This window comes from Centroberyx affinis, unplaced genomic scaffold (genome assembly GCF_046629955.1).
Source record: "Centroberyx affinis isolate AG114_WGS23_722 - 3 ecotype Tasmania unplaced genomic scaffold, CSIRO-AGI_Caff_v1 ptg002266l_1, whole genome shotgun sequence".
Classification (NCBI taxonomy): domain Eukaryota; kingdom Metazoa; phylum Chordata; class Actinopteri; order Beryciformes; family Berycidae; genus Centroberyx; species Centroberyx affinis.
In genome coordinates, this window is record NW_027280553.1 from 128133 (window position 1) to 151876 (window position 23744).

The 23744-nt window shown below is 41.0% G+C and overlaps 1 protein-coding gene across 3 annotated transcripts in view; it reads right to left on the reverse strand.

Annotated features, from left to right (window-relative positions):
* Positions 1-17161, reverse strand: part of gak (cyclin G associated kinase) — a 36342-nt gene extending 19181 nt beyond the window's left edge. For all 3 annotated transcript variants that reach the window (XM_071532870.1, XM_071532869.1, XM_071532868.1), the window contains exons 1-10: positions 16830-17161; positions 12358-12419; positions 11695-11754; positions 10301-10415; positions 9557-9699; positions 7883-8008; positions 6455-6544; positions 5296-5431; positions 4812-4924; positions 1361-1439 (exon numbers count right to left, since the gene is read on the reverse strand). In XM_071532870.1, the coding sequence (XP_071388971.1) occupies positions 1361-1439; positions 4812-4924; positions 5296-5431; positions 6455-6544; positions 7883-8008; positions 9557-9699; positions 10301-10415; positions 11695-11754; positions 12358-12419; positions 16830-16971 (1066 nt within the window). In that variant the 5' untranslated portion in view covers positions 16972-17161. The remainder of the gene's footprint in view (positions 1-1360; positions 1440-4811; positions 4925-5295; positions 5432-6454; positions 6545-7882; positions 8009-9556; positions 9700-10300; positions 10416-11694; positions 11755-12357; positions 12420-16829) is intronic.
* Between the last annotated feature and the right edge of the window lie 6583 nt (positions 17162-23744).

Genomic DNA, 23744 nt, shown 5'->3' on the forward strand with positions numbered 1-23744 from the left:
TGGCTCCACAGTCCTGCTCCATGGCCATTTCTAAATGACTTGCAAATCTTTGCCAGCTGATTTTCAGGGTGGGAAATTACCATCAGCCACATGCTGGTAAGTTTTTGCTAAGGCTAGTAAGTTTGTCTACTAGCCACTTTGGCAGGGAACCAAAATCTAGGTGGTTGGCATAAAAGTGAAGGTAGTTGGTGAATTCTGGGATGCACCAGACTTTGTGGCTCATGGACAAAAAAGTCTTCTACCCTGAATCTCACTATTACATAATTATTATTATTATGATTATTATGATTATTATGATTATGATTATAGGGGACACTTATGTAATGTGTAGCCATCACATTTAAATTGTGGAGAGGGGAAAGCAACATGGCACACAAGCTGGCCAACCTGTCAATCAACAGTTCTGGTATTTTTTTGCTTGTGACCCCCTATAAACAAAGCGATGCCTTTTCATGATGCTCTGTTGTAACTGTAAACCTGCAGTGAGGTCAATTTTGACAACAAATGATTTTTACTCTCCCTTTTCAGGATATTTTACCTAATAACTGGGAGCAGCCTTAATGCTACCAATATTAACCATTTTATGAGAGAAAGGCATTTATACACATTTCACCATGTAACTGTACAAAATTATCTCTGGACTACCTGAGGGTCCCGACCGTCATGTTTAAAAAACACCGGTCTAATGACCACTGGTCATGACCCCTTCCTCTCAGGTCAATGAGGACACATTCATGGTTACCTCACATGGCACTGGATACACAGGAGCTGAGGGGTGTGTGTGTTTGTTTTTATGAGTGTGTGTGTGTGTCAGCAGTTGGGGGTTCATAGGAGAACTAACTGGATTACCTATTGCCATGCGTGACTTGCGGTGATATCTGTGGTGTGTGTGTGTGTGTGTTGGCCAGTGGCAGCTCATTAGCCATGGAGGTGGCCATGCCAGCTGATTAGAAATGAGGGGTGAAACAAGAGCAGTTGGAAGTTAAGTGCCTTGCTCAAGGGCGTCTCAACGGTAGTTAGCATTCATGAGACCTCAGGTAGAGATAGCCAGGAAATCGCCAAGGCCAGAGCCATTGATTAAAAGGGTTTGGTCATTGGTATTTTTCAATGGCAGCCATGTTAGCTCCACAATCCTGCAGTAAGTGGCTATTTTCTATTGGGAGTATCAGTATGGCAATGTTACATTTTTGGACATAGGGCAGCTAGGGAATGACAGGACATTGCCTGCTCTGATCAGGTTTTACCCTCCCCACCTACAGTGTGAACAGTTGAAACAAACAGAGAAACACACAAAGAAACATACACAAACACTCTCACAACCCCCCACATATGGACTTCTATCTCCCAGCCAAACTCTTACCTGTGTTGTTTTGGAGGTTGTGTATCTGTGTGGGCGGCTGCGCTCCATTGTTGCCGAAGCCTCCGTTCTGCTCCAGCAGCTGCAGACATTCATATCCGTCATACACCGGACGCCAACAGTAGTACGCACTCAACATGCTCATTGTAACCAACAGGTCAACACAAAAATTACTAAATCAAAAACTAATTAAATAACTAAATTGACAAAAAAAAATATTCTCCTGCCAGAAGGACGGCGGCATGAGACTTTGCCGAGGAAGTCCAAGACAGAAAAAGAAAATAAGTTAATGTAGAGAGGGAAAAGAGTCATCACAAAAGAAAGTAAAATATAATGTAATAAATTAATAATAATAAAAAAAAAAATCACATCCCTGCAAAAAATAGGCTTGGTAGAAAAAAAAAAAAAAGATGATGGTCAGAGGACTGCAAGTAGAGGAATAGAAAAAGAGCATCAATCAAATCCTGAGTGGAGTGGTCAGTTACTGAGTGAATAAAAACAATAAAAACACAAACTCAAAGGGCCGGGATAAAATCCATTGCAAATAAACCAAAAAATTGTAGCTTGTCTAAAAATTGCTGGATGATGATCATTAAGCAGACTGCAGTGGCTGGGTCCCTCTGCCTCTGCTTCTCTCTCTCTCTCTCTCTCCCTCCCTCCCTCAGTATCTCTCTCCCTCTCCTGGTATCTCTCTCTTTCTCTCACTGCATTTCTTTCCCTCTCAGCATTTCACTTCCTCCTCCTTCCCTTCCTTCCCTTCCTTCCTAAGTTTCTTCCTCTCCCCTTCTCTTGGTCTTTCTTTCTGGATCTCACAGTCTACCACTCTCCATATGTCTGTCTTTCTCTCTCTCTCTCTCTCTCTCTTTCTGTGTGTAGAGGAGCAGGAGAAAGAGGAGGAGGAGAAGAGCAAGGAATATAATCTCCTTATGTCCAGCAGGGAAACCCCTTCTTAACCCAAATCAGATCAGCATTCTCCAAATCTGCCTTCGCTCTGCGTACATTTACCACCCATAGTGCAAGGGCTCCATTTAGAAAAAAAAGTGTCTTTCAAAGCATATAGATAAGGCCATTGTAGAAGTCTCACATATTACTGCATACTGTTTGCTGTACTTTGGCTCCAGCCCCAAGCGGAAAAAATTTAAATCAGCAGTTACCAGGAACGGTCTGGTAACTAATTGGTTGGGAAGGAAGTAGAGCTTCCAATATACTAATTTGGTTCCAACAGGAAAAAAAGTCTTTGTATGAGATAATTGTCTGCAGTACTAATGCAAGACAGAGGCAGAATAACTGCACTTCTACAATGGCTAACGCTGTATGATTAAAAGAAATTATTGCTATGTATGGCATTCATACCTTTGAGAGTGATAGAAATTTGGTTTAGGTTTTGATACACTAGAAAATCTGTGTAAAAACAAATCTAAAAATCAAAGTGAGCGTGTAGATTTTTGACATTAAGATCAGCTTGACATAAATCATGACTTCGGCTTAGGATTTGGTCGTAAGCACCAGGATTTGGCAGTGAGAATCATAAGAAGCATAAGGCTGTGGCTGGTAAGTCTGTCCACCTCGTCAGGTAACACACCATAACTTTGAGGTCCTCTTCTGTTCCAAAACCCTGACTGGCTGGTAAAATGTGGAGGTGGCTGCTGAATTTTGGGATAAACCAACAAAGTACTGCTGTACTACTGAACTGTTAGTCGTTTTAAGCATTGTGTTTAAATATTTTGTACCATTCTCCTCTGTGTTAAGTTTTGGTGTCATTTGCTTTCTACTGACTTATCTTAATTTTTTCCCCCTTTTCTTCTTTTGGGTTGAGTTGTTTTAATAAGGCCCTTGGGGGTTCTTTTTCTCACCCACATAGATTGTATTTCTTCTCCTTTTGTCCCTTTTCATCATTTGTACATGCCCATAAACAATCTAAACTGTTGGCTGACACTGCTGGATAACATTGAGTCAGTCTGCATTTGGTAGCCAGCCATCTTCATGTACAGTATATGACAGGAATAGCCTGGGTTCAAAATACAGCTCATTCAACCATCCACTGCTCGTGTTTCTGAAATAAAACCCTGGATCTTCTCATTGCTTTTTTCTTTGTAGAGCATATCAGTCCATCTCGTTTGTTTTGCCTCACCTCTGTCTCTCCTACTCTCTCTTTCTGTCTCTTTTTCTATCAGTCTGTCTCTCCTTTCATGGTTCATTTCTCCTTGTTTCTGTCTCACCCTTTTTCCACCTCTGTGTCTCTCTGGGGCCCAGTAGGACCAAGCCAGCTGGGAAAAGAGGAGCCTGGGAAAGAGAAGAGAGCCTCCTTTGTGCCTACCGCTGTGTTTACGTGTGTATGTGCTTGTGTGGATGGATGTGTTTGTTGTGTGTGAGGTCGGCAAGCAAGTGTAAGCGCATCAGCAATCTGTGAGCGTATGCGTGTGCGTGCATGAATGTGTGCGTATGTGTGCGCGTGTGTGTGTGTGTGTGAAAGCGCGTACACACTTAGCGGAAGAAGGCGTGCGGTCGGCCTGTCAATAGCCTCTTCACAGGCTGGCTGACACCGAGGATGTGCCTCTGTGTCTGAGCAACTCAACTTGTTTACTCCAGAATAACGTTTCCCACTCAAAACTGACACCCGCGGCAGGAAACTGTTTTCATCCACTGGCCACGATGGCTAGCGGATTCCAAGATTCAAGAATTCAAGAACCACTTGCTTTTTAGAATAGAAAATATCTTGCCAAAGTGGCAGGTAGACAAACTTAAAATCCAGGAAAGAGCTGCTGCACACTCATAGTACCGACATCTTGACAGGCAGTCCGTGTTCCTCACTGCATCATTGTCTTAGTCATTGCATTGGAGTTATGAATGTAGGCCTATTGTTTTCTGGATTTTAAGTCTTCATCACAGCAGGCACCTTCCTAGTGTTCATTTTCCCTAATCTCTTGACTACTAGAGTAGACAAATTTACCAGCCACAACCAAAACTTACCACCATTTCCCTGGGGATAATTTCTCAGTCTGTCTGGAATCTATCATCCACTGTTGTTTTTTCATCACATCAGAAAGCCAATGACATTAATTTTCAACGGATTCTTAATAAAATATGTGTAAATAAAAATATTTCCTATAGCACATATCTTGCTTGCAGCAAAACAGCACTGTCATCAAGGGACCGTAAAATTATTCAAATTAATCTTGAACATGCCTTTCAGACAAAATTTTCAGCTGACATAATCAGTTTGTAAATGAATGTTGTTACACAACCTTATGTTGCTAAATATCAAATGTATGCAAGCTGAAGACAGGAAAATGATACACTACAAAATAGTGGAGCAGCTTCAGAGAAACTACTATAGGGTAACACTTCTCAAATCTGGTAACCCTAACCCTAACCCTGGTACTTTTTCAGCACTGATACTCACACAACACTATCACAAGCACACACACAAACAGATAGACACCCGCACACCTACCTCTGTAATAGGCGACTTGGGGTTGACGTTGCGTGCTGCTGCTATTTCCTGGAGCTGGTTGACCAACTCTGTTATAGACAGACGCTCCTCTGGGTTCACCTTCAGCATGGCACCTAGAGAGGAGGAGGTGGACCGGAGGAGAGGAAGAAATAACAAGGAGAATGTTCAAAGTTGACCGTACCTATGACAAGAAATATGCTCTTCTGAACCCTGAAGAGGAAGATAATTATGAGGACGACGACAAAAAGCAGAAGACTCATGGACAAAGCAGTTACAAAAGGACCATGACCAATGGCAGTAATGCTGTGTATTTCATGTCACTCCCTCCCGGCTGCAAATTTGACTCATCACCAGGGCAGGAAATTTACTTTTTCTTCCACTGACCACAGTGGCTGACAGATTCCAATAACCAATTCATGGCAAAAAATAGTAGGTAGAGGGACAAATGGACAGACAGAATAACAGAGAAAGACAGAGTACGTACGTATGAGGTCGTGGTATACAGTGTACTTGTTGTCATTCTGAGGGATGGAGTATTTGCCGTTGACTATTTGCAGCTTGGCCCCCTCCTCGAACGGGTGCTGCTTGAAACACAACAGGTAGAGGATGCACCCCAGGGCCTGCATGGTAGAGTGGAAATAATATTAATTACAGTAATAATCTCTCAAGTCACTTTACATCAATTACAGAGGACAGAAGAAAAGTACACAAAACAAATTACAAGATTAGCTCAATAAAAGTCGATGAAAGTCAATCGCACTTTACACAAACAAAACCTCGACACTGCCGTCAGAAGAAAACCTTTTATCTCCAAACAAAAGCTTTTCTTCTCAGGAACTGAGGAAAGAAATGGCTAACTAATGCCTGCTAATATCCATACGCAGTTGGCCTTCAATAGGCTCTGTGGACCTCTTTGTGGTATTGTTGTGTTTTGTGTTGGATGTGAAGTAATTGTTATTTTGCCTTCAATGGACATAAGTGTTTAAAGCTCTTAAAGCACTTTCTTGTGCTATCCTCTAGGGTCAAATATCCATGTTTTTTAATCACTATTTTTCTATTTCTCAAATCAAATCAGCATTTCTAGGTGTAAAACATATGTTGCACTGGACTTAACTAAAATAAACATGAGAATTGAAGCTGTAGCTATAATTTTTTCATTCACCAGCAGAGATACAGAGTAAGTAAATGAGCGGACACAAGCCTGCTTCCCAAACTGGAGGATTAACTAGATGATTTGTGGAAGCAAGATGGTTTATAGAACTTGAAAACATATTTAGCCCGCAGTCGGAAAAAAACCCTTTCATCTCCAAAAAAAAGCCTCTGTGAAAATGGGCTTTGTGTGGGACCCCTTTTTTTTTTTTTTTTTTTTTTACATAGACAGCTGTGAATGTGGCCCGCTGAATGAAAGCAATCTTGTTTGCAACATTCACCACACTGCTGAGTCATTTCTTAATTTTCACACTCACACCAGAGTGTGAAGAGTACCGATGACTGTTAGCCACCTTCACAGTAGTGGTTAGGTTTGGCTTAAGTTTAAAATATGGTTAAGATCCTCTCATGACTGGTCCTCAATCAGCACTAATGTCTCGGTGGGTGCTGTGACATCAGCTGATAGTCAGAAATAAATAGGTTAAGGCTCTGACCCAGATGTCCTGCTTCTCGTTGATGGGGAAGTTGGAGTAGAGATCGATCATCTCCGGGGTCCGGTAGGCTGGAGTGGTGTTCCTTGTGATCTACAGACAGAGACACCAACAGACAGACACACACACAGAAACACAGGTTCGTTAAACAACTGTTGGATGTTGCTGTAGATGTAACCAGAGCAAGATCAACAGCCACCAGTCAATCGCTGGTAAAAACAGACGCTATTTTTTCCTTGTTGTTCTCAATAGGAAGGATGCATGGTGTTGTGTGTTCCCGACAGGGCGGAGACCTTAGCATGTTTTTAGCGCTCAGAAAAATCATGATTTACTCTTGAAACAGGTTTTCAATCGCTAAGCTACAGCAGGAGTCACAAGAAGCTCTTCTCTCAAGCATTTGGTTTGAGCTACTAGCTTGAAAAGCAGGTGGCTGATGGACACCGGGGCTATTACATTTATTTGATCTCTGGGGTCCTGTATGCCGAGGTCATCTGTGAGTGTGTGTCTGTGTGGTTATGGTGTAAACATAATTAACCTGATTGATCACTGCTTCCTGGACCTCAAGCCGTTAATTCAATCAGAGGTTTCTGGTTTCTATCCAACACCGTGACGTCAATGCTGCCACTAGTCAACTGTGACTTTTCATTGCGTTTCTTTTTTTCTATCCAATTTCTTCTTTGACCTCCATCGTAAAATTAGAGAATACAAAGTGCAGTGAAAGAGCATCTTCAGTGTTTTCCTTTCTTTGACAAAATTAAAAACACATAACATCTATGCCTGTGAAGACAAACTGTCAAGAAAAAAACAAATAATAAACTTTCAATAATTTCCATCAGGATCCTTTCACATCTACTGATGGAAGAATGATCATTTTTTTCTTTGAAACCACAGGTGCTGGAATAAAATGCCACCTAAGCGACACAGGTATTAAACACTGTGCTTTGAAATTTTGAAGCAGACCACACCCTCAAACGATTTACTGAGAAAAAAATGTGAATGTAACAAAATGTACTGAAAATGTCTGACGACAACCTAAACATTATGTATGAAGAGAAGTAAGTACATGGGGTAAATGCTTGAGATTGTGCATGGATGTTCATGAATAGGCCTAATCAGTGATCTGTCATTGAGGCCTGCATGAAAGTCTGCTGCCTATTTGGGCTAAAGCATCAGTGTGGCTGCCTGAGAAACTTAATAGGTATTGCATCTCTGTATCATGTGGTTCTATGTGCGCAGGAGGGTTTTCTTTTATTTTTGGGACCGACCGACTTATAATAGCTGCTGGTCACAGGCAGCTATACATTTCTTAATGGGGTAGAGATGGGCCAGAATCTACAAAATCAATCACTATGAGTAGAAGCAGATAGATCGGTGTTAGTTTGCACTGTTGTGTGTTTTTGTGTGTGTGTGTGTGTGTGTGTGTGTGTGTACCTCATCCTCCACCATGGACCTCTTCTGTGCGGACCAGCTGTAGTCGGGGTAGTGTGCCAGCGTGGTGGAGCTGCCAAAGTCACACAGCTTGATGGTGCCCTGGTTACTAATCAACAGGTTCTCAATCTGCAACACATCAAGATATAAGCAATCAGTTAGATCATCAACGAAAAATCTGTAAATTCATCAACACATTATCAATTATACAGTTACGTTTTAAATACATCATCTCAAAGTCAGCTAATCAAACCCTGGACCTTACTCAGCAGATTCTCAGTCTGAGAGCGTAATGTATAATAATTGATCAATCATCTTCACAATGTGCTGCATACTGGTCAGTGGATGCTCTGTCTTTGCAGAGACACAACAGAAAAGATGAACGGGTCAATCAATTCACTGATCAGGCTAGGACAGCCACCACATACCATATCCTACTAAAATGCATCAAACTAAATCCTTCAAACAAGAGAACAACAGGAGAGGATGGTGGTGGCAGAAGGCAATGAATTCTGTGCCACATCACAGAATTAGTCATGGATGTCTGAATCAGAGATGGGATAAAACAGTGTAAAAAAAAAGGAAATAATTAAGAAAAAAAATGCAAAAGTAGTAATCTCCCATTAAGAAGGGTGGGGGTTAAGTGTCCAAAACAAAACAAAAGAAATCCCATCCAGGGCAAGACGCAAGACTTTTGTCCAAACTTCATGAGTCACTTTCACCAACCAACTATATAACAGAATAGAACCTCCAAACAATTTTTACCTGCCAAAATGGCTGGTAGAGCAGACTAATTTACCAGCCACACCTAAAATGTACCAGAATTTGGCTGGTGCAAGCAGCCAATCTGTCAAAATATTGGTTTCATTTTGTTTTTACTTTGTACGTCAGAAGTGAGTGTACAGCCATCTCAGTTTGCTACAGGTTGGTATAAAGCTAAATCTGTTTTTTCCCCCCACCTCTATGCTTTTCTGTTCAGATTTATAGTCCTGACGTGGCCCTCAGCTGCCATGCCAACACTTCAACAATACATGACTTGGCAACAAACTAATACATTATGTTCTTGTGTGTGTGTGTGTGTTCTCTGATAGCAGCCTTCAGTGCTGAATGACTGACCACTGAACATGGCAGTTCACAAAACCCTTTTCAAGCTATTAACACTTCTTACAAAGAGAATAAGTAATATAATGAGAACAATAAAAAGGGACATCAATCAGCAGAAATTTGATGTTTCATTCCAGAAGAACATAGAAAATGAAAGCTACTATTACAAAGTGATTGATTCCAAATGATGGTACTTCCCTTAGTTGGCAAAATCATAACTCATGCATTCATTCATTAATTTTGCAGCATTTCATTCCTGTGATGTATCATTCATTCAGTCAGTCATTCATTCTGCAGTATTCCATTCCTTTGATACGCCATTCATTCCTTTCTGCAGTATTCCATTCCATTGATACATCATTCATTCCATTCTGCGGTATTTCATTCCACTGATTCATCCTGCAGGATTCCATTCCATTGATATATTATCAATTCTGCAGCATTTCATTCATTCTGCAGTATTCCATCCCATTGATACAGTCATTCATTCATTCCGCTGTATTCCATTCTATTGACACTTCATTTATTCTGACTCAATCACCCATTCATGCAGACTGAAGACCTCAGACGAACCTTGAGGTCTCTGTGTATGATTGGAGGCTTCTGTTTGTGCATGTGCTGCACAGCGCGGCACGACTGGTAGAAGATTTTCAGCACTGTGTCACATGACATAGGAGCCCTCTGCTCCACCCGCTTTATGAAGTCCACCAGCTGACCTGGGGGACAAGACCAATCAATCAATCAATCAATCAATCAATCAATCAATAATCAGTGGGAAAGTAACACGTGCCACTACCCGAATGCCAAATTTTGTCTGTGGATGATAAGTTAGTTTGCATGTTAAAGACAATATTTGTGTTAAATAATTCAAACAAAAGCAATACTGCAACAACAAAGTATGAAATTTAAAAAGTAAATAAAGAGTGGTTTGCTTGCAATGCTAAAAAACAAAAAAAAACAGATTAGCACACTTGCTTTGCTGAAAGAAACCTAAGTTTGTTGTTAATGCACAGTCAGACTCAACCACCAGGAAGTAGAGCAGGAAGTAGCGAGGGGCGCACAGGGAGGAAACGGTTTCATCACCAACATGTGTCAGTTAAAGTTACTGGGAAACAGTGCTGACCACTGAGATTCACTGAAAGTTAGTTTGGTGAATGAGTAAGCAATGAATCAGTGGGAAAGGAGGAGATGGACAAGAGAGAGAAAGACAAAGTGATAGTATAAAGAGGGGAAGGTAGGGGTGGAAAGTGTGTGTGTGTGTGTGTGTGTGTGTGTGTGTGTGTGTGTGTGTGTGTGTGTGTGTGTGTGTGTCTTTACCTTTACACAGCTCAGTGAGGATGAGGAACTCGGCCTGTCCGGTGTCTGACTCCTCCTTGCTGATGGAGGCAGCGGAGCAGAACTGAACCACGTTGGGATGACCGGACAGCTTTTTCTACAGGGTCAGCAGGTCAGGAAACATAAAAAACACTACTGTGGAGCCAGCCTGGGTTCAGCTCAGGCAATTCAGAATGGAAAATAGGAACAGCTAATCATTTCCTAGTGACAGAGACTGGTTGGGATATCACCACCAGTAACCAGTATTTTGCCTGTGGCTGGTAAGTTAGTCTACTCTATCAGTCACTGTGGCAGGTAACAAATCATTGGTGATGGTGATGATGCTGATGACATAGTACAATCTTGTTTGGGCTGCTGTTGATATTATTGTTAGCCACATGGGCATGGTGGACACTTGAGCCTATTTTAATGGATCTTTAATGAACTCTTGTGCAGAAGTGCCAGTCACCTTTGTCACTTTTCTTTTAATGTTCTATGTGATACTGTGTCTTATGTTGTGACGTGTTTTTATACTTGCTGCACCACCCATCTGGGACAATAAAATTGACTTGACTTACTTAGAGGTTGTTCTAAAAATCAAAGTGCGTGGTTAAACAGTGTAAGTGGCTGCTGAGTGTTGGAAACCACCAGTCATTGAAGCCAGTGGATCTGGACAGTCTGTCTACCAGCCATTTTGGTTGGTAGCCAACCAAGACTTGGAGGTCCAATTCAATTCTAAAAATCTAGCTGGCTGTTCAAACAGTGAAATAGGTTAGAGGCTATGGCTGATGGACAAAAAGTTAGTTTCCTGCCCTGGCTATGCATATTCCAGGCGGTTAGTCCAGGAAGTTAAACCTGAATCCCCAGAGGCTTAACAAGCTCCAGATTCCTCAACTTCTAGATATACAAAGCTTTCTTAAAACAATCTTCTACCCACTGGCAACCCTGGTATGGATAAATTCAACTAAAATCACTGACCTCCAGAATGATCATGTTTCCTGCCATGTAAATGAATCTCTGCCTAAAGCAGGATGATGCAATAGGTGAGCGGGTAAGCCAACTCATCTCCAAAAGGGAAATACACTCAGAATGCTTCAGAAAGGAATCGCAAATTACAGGATATTACGTTTAAGAGTAGAAGAACCAAGTGCTTTACAACTATGATGCATAAGCATATATTACATTATGCAAGGAATTTCTAGAATTATGTGTTGCTTTTCGTAAATTAAAACCCCGGTAGTGACGGTATACTTAGTGGGAGATGCAAACCACAAGCTTGTGAAGTCATGTGTTGGAGTCTAACTTTGTCACGTTACTCCCCCGCTCCCCCCACCCACCCATCTTTCCTGTCCTCTATATGCTGTGTTTTTAAATGGTGCTGGAATGATAAAGGATACCATGAAGCAGACTTCCTGTATGATGTCTTTGTTTTTCTCTTCTTCATTCGACAGCAGCCGCTGAAACAAAAACACACACATACATCACTTTTCAGCTGTTATTCAGTTAACAGGAGACACTTTGCCTTTCTATCCCACAGACCTAAAATGAGTGAAGTAAACTCCTCAATAAATAGTCGATTCAAGATTTGCATTGAATTTGAGGAAAGTGATCTTATATCACTCATATCATTCATATTTGTTTACTGGCCATGCTGGCTAGTGTATTGATAAGGATAACAACCACATTTATGAGTTTACCAACCAAATTGTTTTAGAATAACAAGGAACCCTCAAATGTTTTTTGGTGTCTTTACCAGCCATCAAAACTTAGCAGGCGGCTGGTGTTTATTTCCAACTGTTCCACTGTTGTTCCATTTGTTCCACTGATACTGCTGTGCACTGCAACAGGCTCAACCTTTTTCTGCATCTGTGAATTTATCTTGCATCTATCCTGCAAAACTGCAGACAATTTGTTGTTGCACATCTCTCAGCCTACTAGTTACCACACCCGTCAGTGTAACATGTAGTGCAATTTTTGGGGATAGAGCCAAAGTGAAGCAGGAGCTCAGCAAGCATGATGTAAAAAGTGGGACTTCTTCAATGGCTACATCTGTAGCTTACCTTGAGAGCGTAGTCTTTGCCACTGCCAATGTCCTGGGCTTCATACACAAAGGCAAATCCACCTGAAGAAGGGAGAGAGAGCAACCAAGATGTCATCAAGACTGTTTACTGGTCATTACATCTACCGGAATGGTATTTTAAAGGAAAAATGTACTTTTGTGCCTCAACTTGCCGTGTCTATTTCTACTTCAGTGATTTCCTACAGTATGTTTCCCAGAATGATCATATTGAAAACACAACCTGTCTTGTGGCTGCATTGCATTATGATCTATTGAGGCTACTGTCCGTGAAGAAAGTGGTCTCTTTTCCCTTTCTACGATGTATGATTTTTGAACCTCTGTGCAAAATGGTGAGTCTAGAGAGAAGCCCTAGCTCTTTGATTTTGAGAGATTGTCATCAAAACCTGATAATTATCCTTTTCCTCTAACATCCAAGCCAGGTTTCTGCATAGGCTTTCACCCTAAATAGTACAAGGGGTAGTTAACATCAGATCCTGTGTTTTGGTAAATATGCACACAATTTGTGGTTAAAATTAGAGCCAGTGCTGTTGTAATATTAGGCCAGCTGTCTGGGAAGAAGGAGAATCAGTTTAGCCTGGCGGGACACACACAGGGACAGATTGTTCTCATTTGGACATACATTTTTCTAGAGTTAGTACATACAGAACAGCACCCAAATTGACAAGTCAGTGCAAGCAAAAGGCCCGCTCACCTGAGGTGAGCTAATGTTAGCTAGTTTGCTAACTAATTCATTAAGTCAATTCATGATTATCAGCAAATAGGCTACATGAATTGAAGTCATTTCTTTTACTTAGTTACTAACCTGTGTATTGACACCAGGCCTATATATGTATATATACCTATAAAATATGATACCACACAGTATTAAAAAGCTCTCGTGTCTCTTGACCAACTAGTTACTAGACCATTCATTGTGTATTCCAATGCCTAAAAACAGAGCAAAACCTGAATTTTTAGAATTTCAGAATTCTTCCTGGGCATGGAGCCAGGGGTGAGGGGTGAGTGCAGCAGTACTTAAGCAAGCATGCAGTAAAAAGTGGGACTTCAACAATGACTGCATGGGTAAAGAGTCAATTCTCTGAGACAGGCTGTAAACATCCTGAGGGAGAACCTGTTTTCTGGGACAACAGAGGGAGGAGGGAGAGGGAACATTAGCACTGAGACATTCCCTCCTCAAATGTTACATGGCTGACTGGCGAACAGGAGAAGACAGGGCTGTGTGTGTGTGTGTGTGTGTGTGTGTGTGTGTGTGTGACAGTCTGCCTGTGTGGGCACGAGCTTCGGTGTGAGAAAGTAACATCATCCACCAAACCTTATGTTGTGGCAGGTAGGTGTATCTACTCTAGAAGCCACTAACCACTGCTGTGAGGTTTTATTCTATTCTAAAGATACAGAATACATATCTGATAAAATGGTGCGAGTGGCAGTGAATTTTCCACTCTGGCTGGTGGAAGAAAGTTAGTTTCATAACTTTTGGTTTCCTAACTTTTTCGTCTGGTGTGCATGTGTGTCTGTGCTCACATATACGACTTCCAGTCAATGTCAATGTGTACTCAGGAAGCCACAGTCTCGACCAGGGCAAGGTTACCACGGTTACCACGAGTAAATCAACTACCAGCTTTACTTTGCTCTTTCCTGTTCTGTGAAACCCAATGAACACACTCAAGACTCTCAAGTTTTATCTACAGAGGGAAGATCAACTTAGTATGTACACTCTTTTTCAGCAATGCCCTGCTTCACTCCTACACAATTCTATACATTCAAAGTGCAACCAGTCTTTTATTGTCTGTGGGCCGCTGAGCAGCTCCAGTGGGCCAGTCTGGGATTCGAACCAGCAACTTTCCAGTCACACACCCATGTCTCTAACCTTGAGGCTCCCACAACTCCATCTGCTGATCCACCTGCTTAAAAGGGGTCAGAAAACTGGACAGAAACAGAAATGACCAGCTAAATATGAGAGCCAGGATATCAAGAACGGGACTACGACAGTACTACGACAACCGCCCACTCCTGCAACGTTAACCTGCACTGTCACCGACTTTGCTTCAAAGACACACCCGCTTCCCCCTGGGTATCACAGGTCTTGCTCTGCACTGTACTGACAAGGGGAGTGGCTGAAAACTGAAAAGCACCATTTTGTCACAGTGTTTTGCTGCAATTACCAAGCCACTCCCACAAAAATGCTGAAAATCTGGGTGAAAATTCTACTTCATTGTACCTCAATTTAGTTAATCTTGCTAGGGTGGCAGCTTTGTGCCTGGTTTAAATAATTCAAGGAATATGAAAGAAATGAAGTTGGGTTTATCCACCAGGCCTGAATGAAGAGGCTTGTCTACTGTTTCACCTGCTCAGAAAGGGACATAAAAGCCAAGTGAAAAGAAAGGCCAGTCAGGGGTGAATTTAGCTGAAAAAGACCTTTGTTGGCGCGAAGATAACGATCTTTGGCTCACTAACCTAAAGAGGACTGTGTCTGTCTTTGTGAAACTGAGCTCGATACTAGCATGATGACAACCGGGGCAGGCAAGGGACTTTTTCATCCAAAATGTACCGAACACTTGCACTATCCGACAAACAAATTAGATTTTTAGAAGTGAACTGAACCTTGACATGACGGTTGGTTACCTGCCCAAGTGGCTGGCAGCCTGACAGAGTAGACAGACAAACCAGACATAGCCAAAAAATACAAGCATCTGGCTGCTGTAATTTCCCAACCTGATGGTAAGATGTCTTGACGAGGAAATACAGAAAAGACACCGTTTAAACAGCATGACAGTCTGAAAAGACCAAGCGTGTAGTGTGTAATGACCATGGGCCTCGAGAAACCATGTAGCCTAATGTATGTCTTGCGTTACTCTAATAAGGGCAAGCATCCCTGTCTGCTGGCATGGAGAAGCAACCTGATCTCACGATTTAGATGTCTGCTGTACAAACTTTGCATTCGAGCAAATACTGCCTGCTGTTTCAGATTCCCACTCAGTAGCTGCAAACACACAATAACCCAACGCTACTGAGGCAGGGGTTCTTTAAACTTAGTCAACCTGGGATGAGGGTGGAAAATTAAACACCAGGCACTAGACAAATGGTCTCTACCAGCAACTTACTTTAGGTCACTGAATATCATTTGGAGGTCGTATTCTATTCTAAAAAAATTCTAATTGGCTGGCAAAGTAAAGGAAGTAGCTAGTGAATATTTGGAGTTCCTATCCACCCTAATCTGATAAACAAGTTAGTTTCCTGACCTGCTTGCCTGGGACCAAATGAGAAACTTACTCTCTCATTCAGAAACCAAGTTTCATTAAAATATACCAAACAATAAGAGGTTGTGATTTGTTTTTTTTAGAGGAGGGTGTCACAAGATGACGCATGGAATGTAAGAGCTTCTGTCCCAAATATACAAGTTTATTAGTTTGTAATCACCTATCATTGTGCAGGTAAATATGCCTGCAACATCATCCCACACAAGACAGGCTTTCACAGAAAAACCCACTTCATTAAAATTTAGTGCTAAAAGATACTTGAGAACCACAAGTTCAAGGTATTACAATGATCTTAAATTGGACTTTGAACCCCTGACACTTACTAAACAAAAAATGAATAGCCTTCTGTCTGAAACACCTTTACCTTAAAGAAAACCAAACCCACAGCCGTTTGCAACTTTGAAATTGCAGCTGTAAAGATTCCAGTGTCACTCTCTTTTCAATTTACTGTGCAGCTTTAACCATAAGCAGATGAAGAAAAAGATGAAAAAGAGGGAACAGGGAGGGAGGAGTACTGGCACCCAACCAGTCCCCCTCCCAGATGTCACATGCCAGAATCCAACTGGCCCTGCAGCCACTCCAGCTGGCTGCCACTGTAAAAGGCAAATGTGCTCTTCTTCAACAACCTGCCTGGATAAATAAGGGGTCCAAAACCATCCCTGTTATTCTATTCTACCACAACCTGTATATCTTATTGTTCTGTCTACCAGTATCCCTTTATTTTTTTCTCTCTCTTGACGCAAACTTAGGTTGCTGCCAAGCGAGATGATAAGGTCTAAGGTGTGTGCCTGAGTGTGTTGGAAGAGGTGGACAAATAAAATGCAGCTTGGCCTGCAGACCCGTATTCGTGTATCTTGCTATGACTCACAGCTCAGGCAAGAATGGATGTCTTCTTCTAGGCAAGTTGAAAGTGGCTATGCATCACCGTCTGGTATTTACAACACAGCTGATTCCCGAGAAGTTTCCTCACAGCTTGGTAGTCACACACAAGTTAGCGATCTGGTGACTTTACTTACTTGGTGACTCATGACTCAGACCGCCGGGTTTTGCGCTAGCTAACGCTATTTCCATTGCCAACCAACAGAAGCGTCACTAAGCTAACAAACTGCTAGCTTTGTTAGCTAGTTCAGCTAGCATGCCTAGCACCGCAAAACGGGCGGGTATCAACCTCGATCGCAGTCATACAGCAACTCACCTTCTGCGATCACTCTTCTGATCCTCAGTTTCATGTCACCGAGCTCAACGACTTGTCCAACGAAGTCATTCTGGTCCCGACTGGCCGCTCCGGACGAGCCGGGCCCGGCTAGGAAATCAAGTGCCGACTGGAAGAGGGACATCGTGTCCTGCGCCCTCCGTCAGGCTCACAGAGGCTGGTTCAGCAGCGGGAGATGAGCTGTCTTAATCCCGGAAGGCTTTGAAGGGAAGCTACGGCGCTATAGTCAGTTATAAAGGCTGATAATCAAGTGGTATGATTCTTTCCCTAGAAACAAACATCCTCTTCCTGCCAGGCTGACGAGGCCGCCACCATCACTACCGCTGACTTCCGTGACAGGTGCTGACGTCACGACAGGGTTTTCAGTTCGTCATGTGATCTAGAAAAAATACATTTATAAAACAAAAGAGATGATCTGCCCTTTGAGTTTTTTTAATTTTACTCATGTCAACAACACATTCAAAGTTGTCGGTTAAATATATAGGCTATGTAATTTAAGAACAGGGCAGAAACAATAGTTGTTGTTTTTTTGTTCACCTGCCACAGTGGCTGCTAAGTCCAAAAATGCACCAGTCACCGTTTTACCAGCCAAATATATAGTTGGTTTATGACATCCAAATGATGGTTGGAAGTGGCTGGAAGAGGAGACAAATTTACCAGCCAATAACTAACATTCAAATTTGTACCAGAGTGAAAGTATTTAATTCTCTGATAGACTGTTAGATGCAGGGTACTTGAATATCATAAATAAAAGTAAAAGTAGCCTACACAAACTGTGCTCCCATTCAGTGTTAGTGCTGGCTGTTCAGTGAATCAACCTCTAGCCTATAGATTCAGTTAGTCTTTCATAACTTTTTCCTTGCTCTAATTGTACCCTATTATAGATGGCTGGCTCAAGTCAATAACTTTTTTAATGAACTGAGCGTCTGTATGAAAAACATTTTCCTTAAAGGTAACTAAAGGTTCCTGATAAATACAGTGGAGCATGATTTTGACTTGATTTTGACTTGTTCATATTTTAGAGAGAGTGAATGACAGACTTCAGGTAGGCTAGCACTTCTTCAGGTAGGCTAGCACCAATAACATTTTAGAAAATGAACTCTTTTCTTGTTGTACACTGTAGAGGGTCTGGACTTACTGTTGTGCAGACATTGTAATACACATGCTCTTTGTTAGTGTAAGTGTAATCCAACAATCTGACCAGTAGATTTTAAGAGTCAGACTCAGAATTATAGGCCTATTGGTAATAACAGACACACATTTTATTACATCTCAAACTTCTAATTTCACTGTAACTAAAGAAAAAGAGAGCTGTAATCTAGTGATTAAGTACAGAACTACAAACAAGGAAAACCTCTCATTGCACACTCACTCAGGATAAGATACAGTATACTACTACGCCATCTCCTGGCAGCATCACTCTCACACTGTTGTGTTCATTTTAGGCATTAGGCATTAACATTTTCCCCAAATGGATATATAGCATTTTGGAATGAAACCCTTCTTATACTGTCTGTATCTTGTACTTGTTTCATATAGTTGCCCTGGAGAGAATTTCCTTTAGTAGCAATTGGTTAAGAGGGACCCGTCACCAGGAAGAGTAACAACAAAAAAGAGATTGTAACATTATCACTTCTTCCTCCTTGAACACTCCTTCCTTCAGTTGTCACTGCTCCAACATGCTATCATGTCTCTCGTAACCATTGGTAACACTCTCCAAACATCCGCTCACAGCCATCTATTGTACTGACTTCAAACAGTGAATGTCTCTGCCTTTACTGTAGGCCAGTATAGTATGGCATCATATTATATTGTATCAGGCAAATGTCACTGAAGATAAAAATGCAGATAAAATGACGGGAATGCAGATTGATGCCCAGGCCTGCTGTACTCAGTGGTGGAATTGGAATTTTTTGGAAAATGACAAAATAAAGTGCACAAACAAAGTAAAGCCAGAGTATTTTTCTCTTCTTTGCTGACTGACTGTTCACTGTGAATGGTGTCCAGTTTCTGATGCTTATGGAGAGCCACAAAATCTCTACTTTGTAATGGGTGTGATTTAAAATGTAGTGAAGTACAATACTTAAGCAAAAACATACGTAAATAAAAGTAAAATTACTGACTTTAAAAAATACTCAAAAACGTACAAGTAGCTACACAAAAAAGCTACTCAATTACCTTAACCTGAGTAAATGTGATTAGTTACTTCCTTGGCTGTACTTCCTTCATTGACCCATAGGGGCCTCATGAGTATATATATCATAGACTCAGGTTCAAAGAAACCCAAACAGTGCATGTACAGAATATTGTAATCTGCCCAGATTTTAAATCAGACTCTTTTTATTACCTAGGGAAATCTGACTGAGCATGCATGTTTTTTTTGGGTTTTTTTTTAGCAGTGCCCTGCTTCACCCATACTGATTACTCATACTATTACTCATATTCACACCTGGAAGCCACCCAGTAGAACCGGTCTTCTACTACTGGCCTGTGAATATCTACACTGGAGCTGTTGGACCTTACCTGTCATGCGTAATAGTTGTTGAGAGAGTGGAGAGCATTTCTCATTCTCTTTCACCGGCCAAATTTTCCCATTCGCTCTGGAATTTGACCCGGCAACCTTCTGGTCACAAGCCTTTCTTCTCTGACCTTTAGGCTGCAGCTCCCCACACAACTGCAGCTCAATTAAAATTTTCATTAATTTTCAATTTCAACAAGTGGGTTTACACACACACACACACACACACACACACACACACACACACACCATTATTTCATTATTATAATTGTCACATATTCAGATTTTTGTGTTACCTCATGTCCACTTTATGACCTGTTTACAGGAACCCTGATAAGCTCTTAAACCTGAATAACCTGTGACATTTTCCTGGTCTCAGAGGCATGCACATGTTACAGTCAATGTGGGAAAATGGGAAATATTTTCATTGACCGGTCAATGTGAACATTGGCCAACTGCATGGTGAATGGGTGCATTATCAGATTAATGTAGGTGGAAAACGCTGATCATTGTTGAGCATCACCACACAGTTGATCAATGTATATATTGACCAACTTACTCTATCTTCTGCTCATCTGGCAGTATGTTCAACATGCTTCAAAACACACACACACACACACACACACAAAGACAAAATCAATAGCTGACAGAACATTTGCCTCACAAGCTGATAAGGAATGCAAAAGTTGAGTTTACAGAAAACACATAATATACGGTCCCAATACGTTCACCACCATTAACTCAGATAACATGTTATAGTACAAATCAAAAGGCCTATAGTTGCAATCTGTCTTGATTAAGTCATTTGGCCAAACATGTTAAAGAACATGACCTCTCCCTGAAATTCAAGATTTATTCCAAAGTCCACAGGCTGTCACTCGCCCTGACACTGAGGAGGCAGGTACACTCTCAAAACTAGGGGTTCACTGTGGGTCAGTCAGTCAGCCAGTCAATCAATCAAAAAAGTTATAAATTGATCAGTCTTTATCTGGCACATTTCTGCTGCAATATGGTGCAATATCCGTGGAATACTTAGGTATATGCTTTGTTGACTAAATTGACTAATCTAACAGCAGCAGCATAGCAAGCTCCTATAGTGAGGTAATAGCATTTGCATAGTCTGATGCACTCAAGTCCAAACTTTAACTACCAGGGTGGTCACTGGCGGGAGAGTCTCCATCCGGTATAGCTGGTGTCTGAGCAGTGTCACAGGGAGATGGGGAGTCTCGCTCTCTGAGACCGTTCAAGAGTACAACATGTAGCTGTTCAGACGGTTTAGATTTCCCGATTTTTCCCTCTCTTTTCAGCTCATATTTCCTTTTTTAGCCTTTCTCTATTATACATGGCCATTCTAGGGTCGCAGGAATATCTATTGTCAGTGAAATGTGACTCTTGCACTACATACTATTTGTTACTCGTATTGATGATGATCTATGAATTTAGTCTTATTGTACTACTGAACTCATTGCAGAACGACATAATAACCACGTGGCAATGACACATTCCTTTACTTAACAGGATCCAAAGAGCAGCCATTGGGAAAGACTTCTTGGCAGAGCCATAATGAGAGGAAGAGAAAGACTTGCTGGCCACTGCTTGTGCCAAAATGGGAATTTTGGCTGAGCTGGTGGAGGTATGAGGTAATGTGGAGGCAGAGCCAGGGTAAACAGATAAAGGAGATACCTGTTGTTAGAGTGAACCAGGGTCCAGTCCAAGTTAACTTCAAGTTCAACAGTGTCAGAATCATCTTATTCACCAAGTACAATGAATGTGCAGGAATTTGTCTTGGTGACAGTGGAGGAGAGACATATTGTAAACAAACATACACTATACATGATAACTATTATCACTATTATCATCACTATCACTATGATAGTTATAGTCTATTGTATGCCCTGTACTGTCCCCTTGCACTGTTGTTCTTGTATCATGTACATTCTGTCAATGTGGCTTGCAGTAGAGCATCCAGCAGGGAAATGGAACAACATACCATGAGGCAGTTATATTGATGTAATTATGCTAGGTAGGATGGACTTTGTCGCTCCTGATGACAAATTAGGTTTGTGGCAAAGCAAAATAAAAAGATAGAATCATAATAGAATCATAAGAAAAAAATACAGAAACATACAATGCTACCTATAGGCCAAGGGTTCCCAGTCTTTTTAAGGCCTTCCTATGAAGCCATGATTGCGCAAAAGAATATAATAGTTTTATATTTTAGGTTGAAAAATAAGGTCATCAGCTGTTATTATAATATCTTTTGTAATATATTTTTTATAAATCTCAACGCACACCTGAGCTCACCCCTGCCTTAGGGCTTTAAGTGAATAGCTTTCATGTTTTTATTTCTGGGAAGCAACATTTTAAAACTTAATTTTCTTGTGTCAAAACATTGATTTGTCATGGCTTGTTGGCTTATTTAATCAAAACGTAATCTGTTTAGGCTGCTAATATCTCTACAACCCTGCACCACTTTATTCCTCCATCTAGTGTCTCATTCCAGGAATGAGACACTAGAGTTTTCATTTACAATGTTTGGTTCTATCTGTAACCTGTTGCAAAATGTACTGTATAAACTCTTGGGCTGATGCTGAAAGCTATATGGTACATCTAATCTAGTGGTGCGAAAATGTGGGTACACTTAGATCCCACCAATCAATAGATCAAAGTAGGTATATACTCTAAATGCAATGTGAGACAGGGTGAGTGTGCTTTGTATACCTGCATATGTCCTCAACTACAGAAGTGTGTCATAAGATGATATTAGGAGGTTGTTGTTATTTATGGAGTGTAAAAAAACCCCATTTTGATTGTATAAATGTATTATCTTATTTTTAATCTCTTTGATAAATGCCTTGATAAATGAATATTTGCAGTCTCAAGGATTCTTCTAGTTTTGATTGATTTGACTGATTTTATTTTATTTTCGTGTCATGCACACAAAGTGCCCAACCCTCATGGGTTTACAAGACACCAAAGTTACAGTTGCAGTGGTCACACATTTCATTACATTTCATTTCATTACAAAATTACAGATTATTATACAGCTCGGTCTTAAACAAAATATTCTGCCTTCTCTCCCAAGCTTGGCAAATAAAATCTGCTACAAAAAAGATTCCCTTCTTGAAGCACAACTCAATTTTTCATAATCATCCAGCCCAAAGAAATCCACATAAATAGAGGACATTTTACTAAAAAGTACATCCCTTAGGTCCTTGTAGACTGGACAGTAAAACAAAAAATGAACCTCATTCTCAATTTCACCTAACTCACACAACAAACAAAGTCTGTCCTCCTCTGGAGTGGCATTAAACCTGCCGGTCTCTAGGGCTAATGGTAATGTTCCTGAACGTAACTGTGCACATAGGGATCTTTGTCTTTTGTTTAAATTATACTTCACATAAGGTTCTACGCTGTAGCTACCCTTTATGAGACAATAAGTTCGTAATTTGTGTTTATACCATATATCAACAGACCATTTTTCTTTATACATGAGAAACATTTTAGTCCCAATCTCCTGAATATCACAAAGTAACCTGTTCTGGAAAATGAATGACAAATCGTTCAAATAAAATAAGGATTTCAACTCATTGGCCCAGGGATGACCATGCGAAATGTCCCAATTAAATATCTTTTTAGTGAGTCTCTGATCAGACATCTTCACAAGTCTATTCCAAAGCCGAAGCATTTGACCGATATGTCTGATGTTTGGAGATTCCCATCCAATATCTCCACTAATGGCCAAAACTGAAGTAAATTTAAAACAGGAAAGTGGTTAGCGATGTGTCTTGCTCTAGTAATTGATCAAGTGAAATAGCCTGAAATGGGAAAATAAAAACTACAAGCAGAAAAGGTTGAGTACCAGTACTGGCATGCCATGTATTGGTGATCATGCGAATTTGAATCTGGCTTTCAACTGTTGTCACATGTCTTGTCCCCCGTCTTTCCTGCCACTCTCCACTGTATACTTACTAGGCCTACTTAAGGAAAAATGTCATAACATAATTTTAAAAGAAAAGGGCCTTGGCATACATCACACCCACTTATAACTAGACTATAAATGGACTTATGCTGACGTGTAAAAAAGAGAAATTGGCTGTGGAGATGTTGGGGGCAGTAACCAGAGCAATCTGATTGGTCAAAGATGCAGTCCAATGCTGATAATTCCCGTAAAATTAGCATTGGTTGTTATGCGAGCTCTTGTGCTAAGAAAGTAGTGAGCGATGTGTCTTGCTTTCTCCTGTTTTATTGTTATATATGTATATTACTTTGGACAAAACTTCACAGTTAGTAATACATTCCTTACTGAAATTATGGGTATTTTAATGATACAAACTTACCCTGGCTGTACCTCGAACCTGGTTGCAATACCATCATAG